This window comes from Platalea leucorodia (assembly GCF_965183815.1).
Source record: "Platalea leucorodia genome assembly, chromosome: Z".
Lineage (NCBI taxonomy): Eukaryota > Metazoa > Chordata > Aves > Pelecaniformes > Threskiornithidae > Platalea > Platalea leucorodia.
The window spans coordinates 15,515,499-15,532,226 of NC_138858.1; the positions used below are offsets into that span (position 1 = coordinate 15,515,499).

Consider the following 16,728-nt stretch of genomic DNA (forward strand, 5'->3'; position numbering starts at 1 on the left):
TAAGCCTCGCATGCCAGCTAAGGACAGGAGGGTGAGTTGGGGTAATTATTTACCAGGGACTCAGCCTTGGTAAGGATAATCCTTGGTGTAATGCTCATGTTTGCTGTCATACAGTGAAAACATTCAGGAGCACAGTGAAGAAACAGAACTCACAACATCCTTTTATCCTGCCCAGCCACTTTCCTTCTGGGTTGTCTGTGAGGCGAATGATTTCAATCTCATCCCCCTGTTTGAAAGTCAGCTCATTCTTCCCTCCCTTGTGGTCAACACAAGCTCGTGCCTGATGAAGGACTTGGATGGGTCCGGTTAACTGCAGAGAAGAAGCAACAAAAGAAATCACAGATGTGGAAAAATTTAGCTCTTTCCCAAACATTCAGACAAAAGAGAAAATAACTATAATGATGATTATTTGTTTCATTGACATCTAAAATAGTCTAGGCAAATAAATAGAAAGGCATCGCTCCTGTCCCCAAATACCCAGTTTAAATTAATAATCAGGAATGAAAAGAGAGGGCAATGGCATAGCAGTAGGGCAGCTGAAGAAGTGATCACAAAATCACAGAAATACAAAGACTAAAACCAACAGGCTAACCTATGGAGCCTTTCACAGTTTCACAAAACAGACGTATTTAATTCCAGTAGGCAGCTCCATTTAGTTCCAGCAGAACTACTCATATGAGTAAATATTAATTAACATAAATAAGTCTACCACATAATGTTCTGTGTTTACAATTCTACTTTATAAGTGATCCTACAGGTACTCACAAGAGATGATCGCACTGTTTACTGGAATTCAGGATTCTCTTTGTGAGATCTTTAGTATATGTTATGGAGAAACCACTTTGGATTTTACTATCTGTGGCTTTAAGATATATGTGATCTTGCAGAGGCATGTGGCTGTTGACAATTCTATACTAGCTCAGGAATATCTATCCTGTATAGGTGGCGAAGAAATGGGAAAGAAAATATGCACTAAAATATATTAGTTTGCATTTAAGAATAATAACATACTTTAATGGCCGCAAGAGAGCAGTCTGAAAGCATCCAGTGCACTAATGCCTACACTTCAGAGGAGTGGTCTGAAAAATAAACTTGAGGCCTGACAAATGACAGCTATAAACCCACTATTATTAACTATTAGTATTTTCCTTTAATATTTGCTCATCAACTCATGTCAGTTCCTCCATAGCAGACCAAGGCCATGATGTGAGAGAATCACCATGGCTTTACTGTGTATAGAGCATAACAGGAAGAAAAACAAAGCTGCCCACTGTGTACAATGACACTGAAAGAAGCACAGTGGAGCATTGTGAACAGGCATCAGTTAACGGAAAATGACTGACAGATTTGTAAACTGCGGTAGCATGCTGACCACCAGCTATATAAAAATGATATAAAACAGAAAGAGCTGTCTCATCATTTCGCCCCTAGGCCTTGACAGTGACGGTATCTTCTCTACACGTGCCCTATTCCTGTCCTCCCCATTTAGGCTGGAAGTCCCTTTAGGTCTGTTTAGACCAAGGCAAGGGCAATGTGTTGCAATATAATGTTGAAATCTCTTAGGGGCTGGATACTGTTGTATCTGACTCCAATGAAACAAAAACCACTAAGTATATGGGATCCAATTCCCACTTTTATTAAGGACTTTTGATGATATTCTAGTGATGTAAATGTTTTTTAAACAAAAAAGTGAAAGGAAATGTTTTTAAGGCTTTTTTACATAGAAAGAACGTGAGAAGGGAATTTAACAATAACTATATAAGCATTGAAAAAATGTCTTTGCCCTCAGTACAGAGCCTGAAGTCAAGCATATGCTAAACATAAAAGGGTAGCTTAAACCTTTATTCAGAATTTATCCAGGTGCTTGAACTACCTGCCATAATACCTAGCTTTGTAGCCAGCTGAAAACTGTATTTGAACTCAACAATGCTAAATAATGCTTCTTACATGTCTTTGGCCAGATTCCAAAACAAAAAGCTTACTTTGAACTTCTTCCTTATTTCCTGCTCTTTCTTTTCTTTTTCCTTTTGTTCTTTCTTCTCTTGGTCCATTCTTTTCTTTTCTTCCTTGTCCCGCTTCTTCTCTTTTCCCCTTGATGATCTGAAAGTGCATTGCCAGGACTGAATGTAGCAGTGAAGCAAATTTCACTGGAGCTTTCTTACCCAAGGTTAACAAAGAACTACGTGTGATGGAAAAAGACTTCTCCCAGTGAAATCAAAGCTACAGATTCTAAACCCTAGTGTGGCTGCAACAGATAGAGTAAGCAGCCCTTTCTGTCATATTACATATATAATTTAAAATGTCTGTCCTCAAGAGGACAGTACACCAGAAAGGGTTATCTGGAGGTAAGAGACTGGCTCTGCATGTGCATGTCCAAACATCTCTGAGCTAATTTTGGCAAGCAAGCTTAGAAACTGGTAGCAGTCTAGGTGCTGTGGCACTGGCTGCAGCTGTTAAATATTTACCCAGGCCACCAGTGGTTCATGCAGCCTGAACTGAAGCCTGGGCTACCACTGGACTGTGTTTTTAAATTGCAACCTATTCCAGCAGTCTACATAAATGACAGTCAGTCTTCTGCACTGCATCATAAATGTGCCTATCACGCCGGGGTACATTGCCTGCTGTGCCTCATGTACTGGATTGTACTGACATCTGGGCCCTGGGACTATAGCTACCACTCTGCCGTTTGCTGCCAATGGTTTGGCTGGAAGAGCTATGCTTTACAAACCCTATGGAACTAATTGAGTGAGGCTCCCTCCTCTTCCTTTTTTGGTACTTTTGCTAAACTCATATTATATATGCTCATATTATATTAAAAAAAAGACTGAATGATGATCACTTGTTTTGGTTATATAGTTTTATAATTTTCAAAGGTAATTCAACAGTAAATTTTTGCTGAAAGTCATTCTACATCTGAAACAAGGTATATTTGTGTAGGAACTTTAGACTGTTACTTATTCCAAGGGAATCAGAGCTTTTCTTTGGCTGTTGTCATGCAGTGAATCCCATACATTTAGACATTAGCAGGGCGAGAGACTCCTCAAAGTAAAGGGCTAAATGGCAGAAGAATGACTAGAGCTCATGTTCTGGCTCGGTAGCTAGGCTAGGGGACTCAGTCCGTGAGAACTGTAAATCCAGGCCTCTCATGGGAGTTCTAACTACATTTCCCTAGAAAGCAAGAAAAAAAACCACAACAAGAGATCTATCTGGGACCTTAGTACCTAGGGGCTGAGCTTATTTTTCCTCCTAGACTGTAATCCCAAGCAGTGATTCAGACATGTTCGTTAGACCAGAAATCAGACTTCTGTTACCTAGATCACAGTAACCACATGGTTTTATTGCAGGAGTTTTTCCAGCCCAGGGCATAGCAGATCTCAGTAGGAAAGGACCTGTGAACAACCTGACTTTCTCTAGGTGAAATGAATGAACACAATAATGCCTGGCAGGGACTGCAGTGGAATCACACTTTTGTGCCAGGTGAAGTATCTTTGTTAGCAAGCTTTTAGTAATAAAGATACAATAGGTTATAGAGTTTAAAATTACTACCTGATGTCATTTATGTCTTCATACATCTCTCCATCACTTTCTTGGCCCTATAAGAAAAATTCAGTTTTCAATGGCCAAGATACATTTGGAAAGACATGAAGAAAATGGACCTGCTATGTGAGCTTCATACAAACTATATAAAACCATTTACAGCAAAATGTAAACACAAAGTAATTTAATCTTCCCAAACCGAGTTACTACATTTTTCAAACCCACTATTTTTTTTTTTACTTTGTTTTTATGATACCACAACTATAAAGTCCTGGATTGTTACAATCACACCAGCACATTGCTTAATCCAAAGTGGATGTTTTAATTGCAATGTTAGTCCTGGAAAGCCTTTATCTGTGTTGATGATTGCACTGCCATGATGAAGGTGCCAGGGTTAGCAGTAGTTAAACTGGAACACTAGGGATCTAAATGGGACTCAGATTAGGGTCCCAGAGACTGTTTTAATCCTAATACAGCCAGGTACTTGAAGACATGATACAAACCTGTGCTTAACTGAAACAAGTGGTTTATTACCAGAATAGAACAGGGCCCTTGTTTCTGGAAAATTTCAGTGAGATGAAATGTCAGTGGAAATAGAAGGGGTGGGTTTGCCTTTTTTTAAATCAATTTTTGGTGTCTAGCCATCTTTGATAATTAGTTCCAGTTTGCTCTGCTTACCCAGTTTTATTTCTGTCCTTCACAATAAGTAAGTGCTTCTACAATTTACTGTCAATATACTGGTTTCATTCTGCAATTAATTTTCTAATGTGTTGAAGAGATTTTACTAAATTTGTAAGTTTGTGCTAAAAAGGATAAGTTTATCATGGAGAATAACACTTACCCCCTCTGTATTTCCATGACCTATATGACAAAAAATAGAATATTTATTTTTTTGATGTACAGAAAGCAATTCATTCTAGCGTTAACTATTTACAAACTGCTAATAATACCAGTGATATTAACTAGAAATATGTGCAGGCTCCTGGCTTTTGATGAGGGTATGAATGCAAAAATCAGAGTTTTTCCAAGTTGCTTTTGTAGTACACTGTAAACTAGAAATATCTACAAAATAGCATATTTCACCATGTAGTTTTAAAAGTGGATTTTTTCTTTTAAAGATTCTTTTGTGACATTGATGAACTTGCCTATGCTATTTATTTACAAAAATGCCTATTCATACAAGAAAGTCATTGTTAAAAACCTAATAAATCCAAAAAGACCTCAAAGAACTTGTTTGCACCAGCCCCACAGCTGAATAAGGAGGCCAGAGGCCCTTCTGCTAAGCCAGCCTCTATCGTGGGCTGCAGGAGAAGAAACTCCGTGAATTTGCTGCTTCCTCCTTACTCTGCAGGTAGTTAGGTAAGAAAAGAGCTTGGGCTCAGTTTCAGCTCCATAGCCCACATTGCTGTGTGGCAGGGATGGCTAGCACACTGAACGATGTATACTGTGCCTGGCACAGACCAAGTCCTCTCGAGGAGAGATCAGAAGGCAGATTGAAATTCTTTGTGTCACAATATGCTTCTCTGGCTGCTCCTGGTACAACATAGCGACTCACTGCCTCTTATTGAAGGCAGACCACAAAGCGACATTAAAAGCACAGTCAACAATTTTTTTTTAATTGAGTATAAAACAATGCCTGCTTCACCAGAGCACACAACTTCAACTCTGAAAAAGCAGCATTCATTTTGGTTCAGATTTGAAAATCTGGTAATGTACAGTCCCAGCATATTTCTAACCAAAAAGGGGGGGAGAGGGGAGATACTTAAAGCAGTTCCTGAGTCTGTCGTATTAATTATAGAACAGTTAGTGTTACGAGACAACCGTCTTCACCCATAAAACTGCAGAACCAGCATAATTAGTTACACAAATCACTCATGAATACAATATGCTTTTGCTTATCTTATAAATACAACATGCTTACAGCTTCCTATAGATGCCATTAATTAAAATATATGCATCTTACCCTGTGAAACAAATTCAACATCATCATAATTTTCTTCATTGTCTGGACTTCTGTAAATACAAAAAAGTGGACATGAAACCTCTGAAGATGGTTTTATGATTGCATTTTCACTCACCATTTTTCTGGTGCTTTTTTCAGCTATTTTATACAATGGCTGGACAGTCTTTTGAGCCCTGTATGCTACTTAAGTACCCACAAGATTCCCTAAACTCTTCTTTCTGACTGTGACTTGTTTTTTCACGTGGGGACACCTTGATCCTGAGTATAAAGGGAGAAAATGAGCCAAAGGTGCTCAGATACCACAGAGATGAGTGTGGTATGGAAAATATAATAGGCAGATGGGCTGCCTGAATGGAAAGAATCCATTGGGCTTTTTAACCATCTTCGCAGGTGCAGGCTTCTTACACAATGCACAAGGAGAACGCCAGACTTTTGCACAATGTTAAATACAGCTCTAAGACTTGCTCCTTCACTTGTGGAGCTTAAAGTCTAAACCAGGGACAAGACAAACAGTGTTATAAGGTTAGGCCAGGTAAAAGGTCTCTGATGTTGTTAGATTTGAACGTGCTGCCAAACAGAAGCAAGAAATTGAGAATGTAACTAAGAATAACATCAGGGACTTTTAACTTTGTAATACCTTATAACAGTTGAAAGAAAACTATGGCTGACAGTCGTCACCAAAGAGGTGTAATCAAAGAAAGGACTTGAAAGCAGAAAGTGATCTTTTAAATTTGGCTCGATGGAGAAAGCACCGAGACGGGGGAAAGAAAACATGTCAGCACCCAGGCACATATTTTCAGGAGAGGGGAGAGTCCAGAGGGCACGCAGGAACGGGGGAGCAGGACAGTGTGGAGGTGAACTTCGCAGGTCCCTGAAGGCAAAGAGGCCACGCTTGGCTGCCAGGCATTTGGCGGGGACGGAGCCCAGGAGGGGCCCTGCGGGGCGGCCGCCAGGTGGGGCGGTGATGGCGGCGGCGGGGGGAGGCGGCTGCTTCCCGCAGCCCCGAGCGCGGCGGCGGCAGCGCTAGGCTGATGTTGTCACACCATCCGTACCAAAATACGGTTTGCGTGCTGACACACACCTCTCTAATGCCAAATATAGTCCCCCTGCCTGCCGTTTGCTGCTATTTGCAGTAACTGCTGGCCAGAGAGCAGCTCACTCTTCAGGCTCAGCTTGTTTCCGGTCAGTTTTGACACTAGGCCGAAGTGCTTTTAACGCTTTGTCGCTGGGAGGTTCCCCTTTTGTAGGCAGCTTTTCGAAGAAGGATAAAGAAAGGAGCCCCGTATGTGACAGGGGCTTCTCAGTGTTATCGCAACAGGTCACGACGCAGCTCCTGGTGCAGTTTCACAACCAGCGCTGAGCTGTGTACCTCCGGCTGGCAAAGCTGCTTCCTGGGGTATCGACTGATAGACCTGACCCTCCTGGCCCTCTTCCCCCAGAAAAATGCAGGAGAGAGCTTCCGTTATTGACGCAACTGATTTCCTACCAGTGTATGAAGTCTTTGAACCCTTCTGGATTAAAAATCCCAGTAGGGTGTCTGTTCCCTCCCCTTACCAACAGGGCAGAAAAAAAGTGTTGTTATAGATACACAGCTTAGGGAAACAACTGAATAGACGGAGGGGTCTAGCTAATAAAAACTGATTCCAAACAGGCCAGGGACAAGGTAGGACAAAGAAAGGGGTGTGGGACCCCACTCCCCCAGAACCCTGGGACACCTGCAGCCTTAATCTGCTGCTGCGTGAGCTAAGTAATAGGCAGAAAAAGGTGAGAAAATAAAGGCCTTGGGGTTTATATTCACTTACATTGTTTCAGAGCTGGGTTTGGTGTTCCTGGGAGGCAGGCTGGGAGCTGCTGGGGCCTGCAGGGATGGGTGAGAGCCTGGTGGAGGAGGTGGCAACTGCGCAGCAGAGTGTGGTGGAGGTACGGGTGGGGAGAGTGCTGCTGAGGAAGGTCCTGTCTGTTTCAAACCCTCATTTTTAAGGCCTGAAAAAAAGCAGAACAGATGGAATTCATCAAGCAAACAGCTGAGGAAGGAGCCTTGCTGTTTACATGAAATATTAGGATAAAATATCAGTACTGCACACACCCCAGAGCAAATATATTTTGTTGAACCTGCTTCTTAGATATACTTGGTGCCTTATCTTACCAGCGTAGAGAGACTCTGCCTAGAAGAACATATTGACTATAGAAGGCCTTGAAAATGTCTTTGCCAAGACAGTTCATCCAGTATATAAGCTCTTGTGCTTTAAAACTAAATTATCATTTAATTCTACAATTTGCTTGAAAAGACCAGCTGCAGAGTTTCACATGAGCACTGATGCAGTCTTGCTGAAGTTTTCCTTGCTCAGACACAGAGTTTCAAGGGAAGGGATGAGACATGAAAAGATATTTTGGCATTGATTGAGGTGTACAGATCTCTGTACCTCTTCAAATATGTTTGTAAAGTAAGTTTTAAAAGGCTGGACTTAATATTCTAGCAAGCCCATACTAGAAAAGTGGCAGTTTGAGAAGCTGCACAGAAGCTACACCCTCAACAAACAGGTGCAGCCTTAAAAACAAGATGATGCAGTGCACCAGGCACAGAAGCCATAATTACGTGAGTGGGCTCGTGTGCATGTGTGCTGCACTGAACGCATGCTCCATGTACAAGCCATAACCAAACCATAGTAACCATTGCTTTGAGAGCTGACGTTGAGAGAAGTTGTTCAACACAAACAAATGAAATCACTGTTTGGATGCCATGATGTTAAACCTAGAATTTTGTTTCAAGTATCATGAGTGGATTAAAAGGTACTCAGAAAGAATTGTCCCTAGCTGTGTGGAGGGAAGTCCAACAAAATCTAGGAAAGAGGAGAGCAGAAGGAAAAAGCAAGTTCACAGCTCAGTTAAAACCAATTACAATCAAAAAGAACTCCCTTGTCGTCTGGAGATTTTCTTCAGGTTCACACCTGTATACTGGAGATTAAAATCTTGTCAAGAAAAAGAAACTTTCACCACATTGGAAAAAAGTGGCTTAAACACAGAACAACAACAAATATTTAGTAATGCTTAATATCAAGACTGAAAGAGCTTTCTTTAGCTGCTTGGGAGTCTGAAATTTGGTCTTTTGGATAGACCGGAGAAGGGAAATTGATAACTGTTAGAAGGACCCCTCACGTGTCACACGGAAATCAAAGCAAAATTACCATGCCTTTACAGTTTGTCTGCTTACTAACAAAGAACTCAAAAATTTCTGGATAAATTGGGCTTCATGGCTGCTTGGAGCAACTTGTCAACATATGTGTCAACAGCATTTGAAACCTGTTAAGTTCCTCCATCACTTAAACAGCAAACTACTAAAAGTCCCAGCGCTGCTGATTACACAGGTGAATTCTTTGGTGCTTTTGTCAAGGAACATTCATCTTGCAAAAGCAGAACCTTACAATTTAAGATATGCCAAGATTAAAGTTGCATGGTATCACATATCTTTTTATTCACATATCTTTTTATCATTTTATTTGAAAGTGTAGCCCAAAAGTCAATAAATAGTTCTTTCACTTAGTAGTGAGGCGGCTACAGCAGGGTTAGTGTGTGCCAGCTGGGGAGAGACCAAAGGAGAAGAGTGAGAATGATTAGAGGTCTAGAAAACATGAACTCCTGGAGATATTGAACAAACGGTGGTTGTTTAGGGAAATATGATAAGACTGAGGGAGAACAAAATGAATACCTAAGTCTCTGGCAAAGAAGAAAGGGATAATTTTTTCCTTTCTTTTCCTTCATTTCCATGGTGGAGAAGGCAAGAATTAATGTGTTTAAAGGCCAGCAACATTTGTTAGGAGGCACTTTCTAATAGTGAAGGTGGAATTGCTATGGTTTGAGGTCCATGTTGAAGAAGTAGGATAAACTTATGGCACGAGTAAGCTGTAGTACAGTTGTTCTTACCCTACACATAGGGATGGACCAAACAACTTTTTTATGTCCCTTCCAATTCAATGATGACATCCTCTGTTTGTTTTCCTATAGTTTACAAGACATCATATTTAAAATACTTGCCCCTATATTGAGCCCAACATCTAAAGATCTACTAAAATATCATTTTGGCTAAAACTTGTCTTCCAGAAAGGTGTCCCACTCGTTTGAAGACGAGATAAAGAATGTACCATTAAAAAGTTTGTTTGGTTAAGTTCGCTCACTGTTAAGATCTGCATGTTATTGTTTTCTAAGGTCATCAGGCTTCAGGTTCTGTTACATTTATTTCTACCTTTGCTTACTAGATCAAAAGGCTTTTTATAACCACTGTTTTCTACCCATAAGGTATTGATATCACTGATCTTAACCAATATCTCAGATTTTGATAACTTTAAAGACCCAAGCTTTTTAATCTGATCTCAAGGCATTTTTTTTCTTTCCATCTAGCAGTTAATTTGTAGCTATTTCTGTAATCTCTCCAACTTTTCCAGCATTGTAAAAAGTCTGGCACTGGAATTCTACACAGTACGCACTTGTCTGCCACATGCAGTGATGAAAATTACAAGTCATTCTTCATCTGGCCATATCTCTACTGATTGCATCCAGGGGCTTTCAGTATTTTCTCTGATTGTCATCCCTCCTCCTGTTTTGGAAGTGCAGACACCTGAATATCAAACTAAGGCCCATTAGAAAAAAAGACTTTGTAACTATATGAAGATTCCCTAAGGGTAAAACTCCAAGAATTTAGGGTTACACGCTGACAACCATTATGTGTTAGACTTTCTGTCACATCATTGTCCTTACTCAGCTGTAGAGTTGTTTATGATGTCTAGATTTTTTTCCCAAGGCATTACACTACCTCATTTCGCAGGTATGGTTTACATTTCTTGATTCTATGCATTTGAGTAATGACAAACTTTGTTTAAATGAGCCAAGATTACATGATTGTGCTCTTGTTGTATATGAGTCTCTGAGGACTATGTGTTCGCATTTAACTCTTCACAGTCTTTATTCATCCACAGATTTTATCAGCTATAATCTCTTATTGTTCTAAAATCCCTGATAAAGATGCAAGCACTGACAATCGAAGCATATATCTGCAGTTGAATTCTTTTAAGCAGATTCTAACTAAATAAAGAAACCAGAAAGGTTTTTTTCATAAAAACCTTGTATATTTGTATTAATTATACTTTCAAATTTTTGTGTTTTAACAGGGAATCCTATATCAGTTTTTCCATGGTTGTATTTATGTTGCCCTAATACAGTGTTGTGTATATGCAGAACATGCGTATGTGTATTATGTCATCATACAGCGTTACTTCGTTGTTATTGGTTTGTAGGATTAAGGTAAAAATTCTGCCCGAGTCTCCGTGCATAATACTTCTTTCATCTGATGTCTCTTGAGAGCCAAATCCAGGCAATAGGAAACTGAGCCAGGAAAGAACACCACATGTATTTTAGATTAAGTGTTTATTTTTAAGTATAAGGGCTGAACAACCTGTCCCTTTTAATTTATGTACATTGCTGGAATCTAACAATAACTAAATGGCCATCATATTAATGGAAACACTGTTTTTTATTTTTTAACGATTAGAACTGACTCTTCCCTGCCTTTAGAGCTGTAATTACCTACACTTACACTGGCTGAGACTGATGTGGGTGTAAACTGCTTCAATTCTAATTCTGAAAATAATGGGATGAGTTAGATAGGAAGGTGACATTCAGTATGAAAAAGCTGTTATATTCAGGCCTGCAGAGCCAAAGCTATCATAATGTTTCAGTAGTGTTTTGTTTCCTATTTTAATGGAGCGTTTCATTTTGACTCCAGTTCCATCTTTCTGTGTCTCTGAGACACTTGATACTTTGAGGACATGGAAAGGCTCTGTGCTGGTAGTGGAACTGAAGTCAGCTCCAGGTACTCAGAACAAGAAATCAAACTGAAACTACATCCTGGCTTCACATGCACTCAAAGCAGTCTGATCACAGGAAACAGTGTTAAGGACATCACTGTGTGGTAGTCTTGACCGCTAACACAGTTTCCAAGTAGCCTCTTCTCTCTTCTTGGGACTCTCAGCTTTTTCACAGGCTGTGCCAAGCTGAAGAAACAGATGCAGAAACTGAAGCTCTTGACAAAGAAATGAAAGAACAGATGAAAAGCAACAAGTTCCTCAAAACCTGTGCAGCTGTATAGAGGCAAGAGAAACTTGCCATAGAAACTGTCCATAGAAAGTACCAAATATCCCATTACACTGCTGCTTGTGGTATTATGCTTCTTTAATCATGCCCAGAGCCTCAGCACTTAGAGCAGAACTGTGCACAGAACACTGCAAAGGCTTCTCTTGTGTTCTTGGGGGGGCCTGCTCAAACAACTTCCATACATGCAGCAACCAAAAGGTCAACTATATTCTTGGGGAATGTTTATTTATCAGGAAGTTCAGGACACTGAAGTTGTCTTGACACAAAACTTGTGACTTTGACCCTTGCCATTCCTGGCTTGTGAAAGGGAAATACTGATACCTCTTTGGTAGCTAACATAACATACAGAGAAAGATTCCATCTTCCCTTCATGTCCAGATATTCTGTGTTCAGCAACCTCAGGAGACGTCAACGTGTGTATAACAGTACTCTATAATTTCCATGCCTCTCCTGTGTGAAATCCAAGAGAAACTAGTAAAAAAACCCAAATAAGTCCAGCTTTTTGGAACTCGTGTACTCTATGTAGTCAAAAGCAAGTTTCAGGGCAGGATGAGAAAAAGGCATCCATTCTCACCTTGCTAAAATCTTCAGTGCCATCTTGAGATGCTATATTATTCTTTCCTGAGATGCTAATACCAGATACATGTGGCAAACTGAAGGGAAATCCCAGCAGTGCCTGGAGTCCTTAGTGGAGTAACACATGCAACAAGCAGTACTTGGTGGGAATCTTACAGGAACCAGTACTTTGGCCAGGGTCAGTTCTCCTCAGTCCTTTTCAAAATTGTAAAATAAATTGGACTTGTGTGCAGGAGTGATATGGGCTCCAGTACTGACAAAGCTGAAATGATATGTTTCTATTTTTCTCCTCCCTAAATACCAGGGTATCTCACTGCTTGGATGAGAGACTGGCACATAGATGAAGAACCGTATCTAACTATCAACCTGAGCAAAACAGAAACAGTCAAAGAAAAAAAAAAAACAAAACACTTTTAGCACACACACCTGCAGTTCAACATCCATTGGCTGAAGATACAAACCCTGATGATCAATTCAACCTGTATTGCAATAGAACGTGATTACTTGGCACAAAGATTTTAACAGGCAACAATGACAAATAATAATTTTGATAATCCTCCTTGAAGTAGGAAACTATTGCATCCTGGCAGAGGGTAGTCTGGCTTCAGCTGTTCATATGTTTCCCACACCTTGGCTGGACTGCAGCAATAATGTATTCCTGCTCTCAAAGTCAATAGGGCTTAAAAAATTCCAGTTAGCTGAGAACAGCTGTATTGCCTCTTATCAGCAACACACTCTCTTGCAAATGCATTTGCCTGGCCTCCAGTCTCTGCACAGTCCAGACTTAACTGCAATGACTTAACTCTTAATTATGTTTAAGGTATCAGGCTGTAGCATCTAAGTGATCCATTGCCTTGACCTAGAAATTTCTAGTCAAAGATTGCATGCTAAACAAAACTGGAACTGAACAGCAATGCATATCACACTACCTTCCATTTCAATTTCATTCTGGTCGCACGTACTTTACCATAAATACATAGCAATAGACATATGTAAGAAAACCCCTTCAATAACAAGGCAGTCTCTTGCATATACAGGGGAAAAACTGTTTCTTCACTTCATATCCTAAAGAGAAGACCATCCCCGTCTTTCTTTGGCCTAGTGTATGGCCATTGGCAAGACCTTATTTGCTTTGACCCCTGATGCAGTGAGCTACTGATGAGGTGTTGACCCCTGCTGCTTTTGTTAATGTAAAGAAAACCTGACTGATGAGCCACTGCAAGGAGACTCCAAACATTCTGCAGGAAAAAATGCCTGGAATTTTAAATTTCTTAATGAATTCCTTTAGTTTTTATAGAAAAGGACTTCAGGATCTTTCAAGTAGTTACACGGTCAAAAGTTTTGCATTTTGAAAGAAGCATCTTTTTATAAAACAAAATGAGCTTTTGAGCTACTCTGCAAATGCAACATCTGTTTTCAGTTTTACTGCAAAACACTTCACCATTTCTACATGCACTACATGCAAGATCTGGGAAGCTCTTCGGGTTTTGCAGAGGGTTTGCTAAGAACCCGCAACAACATCTGCAGCAGCTGATCACCCACTTCCTACTTTATTCATAATGTGCAGAGAGCTGTTCTCTGCTCCGCTTCCCTAACCTGCATATTCATTTAGATACAAGACATGGCTTCAGGTTTCACAGCTTTGCTGCTTTGGAGCTGCTCAAAGTAAGCAGGTAAACTTACAATATTACTGAAGCTCAGTGCTTTTGATTATACTGTTGTCAGACATACTGTAACAACAAAGACACAAAGATTATTGTAGACACTGCTCACACCTTGAAAACAGAGGCCACAGGAGATTTTTGATTATTGCTCTCCTTGAGTCCAGACCCACTTTAAGAAATGCCCGGGTACGACCTTTTCTTCATTTTCTTTTCTTTTATTTCCCTTGTCGCTCCTGATTCTACTTCCAGTTAGATGGTAAAGCTGCTTTTTCAGCTTTGTATAAAGGAAATCGCCTCCAAAAAAAGGGCGCATTTTGGAGGAAGGGAAAAGGGGAAAATGGAAACCTACTAGAGGTCTCCATCCATTTTAAGACTACTTTGCTGGTTGTTGATCATATATAATGAAAAACATGACCAGAGCAGATGCAGAACTTGTCCTTTTGAAAGCAGAACTTCTCATCGATCTCCATTGAGAAATCTTGTTTCCAGAGCAGATGCACAGACTACTTCAAGGGTATTTCACATAACACAACGCCTATTCAATGCCTTATATTCTCAAAACGACATAGAGATGACATATTAAGTCCCAGACCACATACCTAGTAGAGGGTTTTTCCCATTCAATATGAAAATGTAGAGACAAACAGATGAAAGATAAACAACACCCGAAAGTGAGCATCTAAATCTACATTTAAGGTTGACAGCTGAAAAATATTAAGCATGCATGTAATTTTACTCCCAAAAGAAAACCCACAGGTTTCATCCAAAGTACTTTGGTATGTAAAAGCTTGCAGGACTGAGCCTTACAGTGACTAAATATGAGGTTAGAAATTCAGAACGCTTCGTCTGGGCAGTGCTGACTCGCGTAAGGAAAGTGATTTCAAGCTACAGATGAGTAATCATGCAAGAAGCCTATCCTTATCTAAAGGTGAACAAAAAATTAATTCCCAGTTGAACTATAGGTGAAACTTTTCATTGTCTGATAAAAAGCCTTAATGATTACTTCTTTTTTTAATAAGAATTATTTATAAACCTGAGCCAGTTAATTTTATATTGCATGGTATCATTTCATATGCAAGAAAAAAGAACAGCAATTAGAAGTATTCAGAGATGGAGGACATGTAAGATAGCAATAGTTTAAAATAAATCTTTGGAAAAAGTTATTTATATTTGAAAGAGAAGCCAAAAGAAAATATGTACAGTGATGCAAAGGCAAGCAAAAGAATATGTACTGGAAGAAATTTACTTAAAATGTGACTATTTATTTCCCAAACCAACAAATTGATGAAGGAGTTGATAATTTCATAAACCTATTGTTCAATCTGGAAAATAATTACATCATACATAGCATGCAATTCTAGTTAAAAAGTAATCATAGGAGTATAAACACTGATATGTAAAACATCAGTTGCATAAAAATTCCCATGCAACAAAGTCTTGCATTCATATAGTGGGGTTTTGCAGATTTTCTCTTCAGGATTTGCAAACAAGGAACATCATTGTTCCGAATGCACACATTTTAGGAGGGTACTATTTTGAGTGGAAACCGATGACTTCAGCAAAGTTCATTAATGAAATGAAACTTTTAGGATAAAATTAATTGTTAGTATACTGTTTCAAAAGCTTCCTAACATCTTTACTATGAAATGCTTAATATTTCGTTTGTCTTTATTAGTATTGAATATTTACTTTAGAATTTAATAATTAAGACCAAAGCTTTCAGGAATGTCTAGCTGTTTCCTATAATGAACGATTTGGATGACTAACTTGATTAGTCAACTTATTAATTTGTGTGTTGTTACCCATGTAATGCAACCAAATGATGAAGATTCATTAAAAGTGTTTCTTCCTGTGAACGAAAATAGGTCTACGAAATAAAAAGATGGAAATACTGGCTCCAATATTAATATATCGTCTCAAATTAAAACATTGTGCATGCTGCATAGGTTTTACATCTGTGAGCCACTAAGGAAATATTATTTAAACAGTACAGAGAAATTAAGACTTCCCAGCTCAAAGAGAAATTTCAGTATGTATCAAACCTCAAATATATGAGAAGTATATGCCAAACATTCTTGTAATTATGAGTAAACAGACTACAAAGCATTGTTTTGCAGCTAGCTAAACACACGACTTACAGGGTTCAAGATGCATTCTGCAATAATAGTACCAGCAACATGTCCAGAACTTCATCACCACAATATTTTTGCCTATCTGGGAAAAAAGTTTTTTTTTTCCCAGCTTTACCATACAGCTGTGTATGAAGTAATGTGATATGCTGGATACACTTCGTTGCTACAATTAGTTGCAAAGTACATTTTCAGCAAAATATGTAACAACTTAGAGAACGGGAAATTTTCAGCCAGTTCATATCATTCTTATCAAGCTCTAAATTAAAATTATTATTATAATTTGTATTCACATTATTTTCTGGGATATGGACAGGTTTCAGAATACTTGCAGCCTTGGTACAGCAGAGCTACTTGTGTACTGTGACCCATGTAATGCAAAGAAATGATGAAGGTTAATCAAAGTGTTTCTTCATGTGAATCAAAATAGGTGTAGGAAATAACAAGATTTCAAAAACTAAAACAAGGAAACATAATTAAGAAGAGAGAATTACCCAGTTCCATCAGTTTTACTGTTTTTCTCTCTAGCAGTTTCCTTTCTGTCACCTTCCATGATAAGTCATAGCTGTTTTTTTTTTCCCTCCTTATAAATTTTCCTTTGTAACTAACTAGTGTTCTTAACACTCCTTCACAAAGACTTCTTTCGTATGTCGTGTAATCACAAAGACATTGTCTGAAACCCATCCAGCACTGACCCTGCTGGAGCGTGGACGCT

At 39.2% G+C, this 16,728-nt stretch overlaps 1 protein-coding gene across 1 annotated transcript in view; it reads right to left on the reverse strand.

Annotated features, from left to right (window-relative positions):
* Positions 1-16,728, reverse strand: part of FYB1 (FYN binding protein 1) — a 50,731-nt gene that overhangs the window by 19,209 nt on the left and 14,794 nt on the right. Inside the window, 6 exon segments of the mRNA XM_082336760.1 lie at positions 154-310; positions 1,983-2,100; positions 3,547-3,593; positions 4,379-4,398; positions 5,501-5,550; positions 7,303-7,483. Coding sequence (XP_082192886.1) covers positions 154-310; positions 1,983-2,100; positions 3,547-3,593; positions 4,379-4,398; positions 5,501-5,550; positions 7,303-7,483 — 573 coding nt within the window.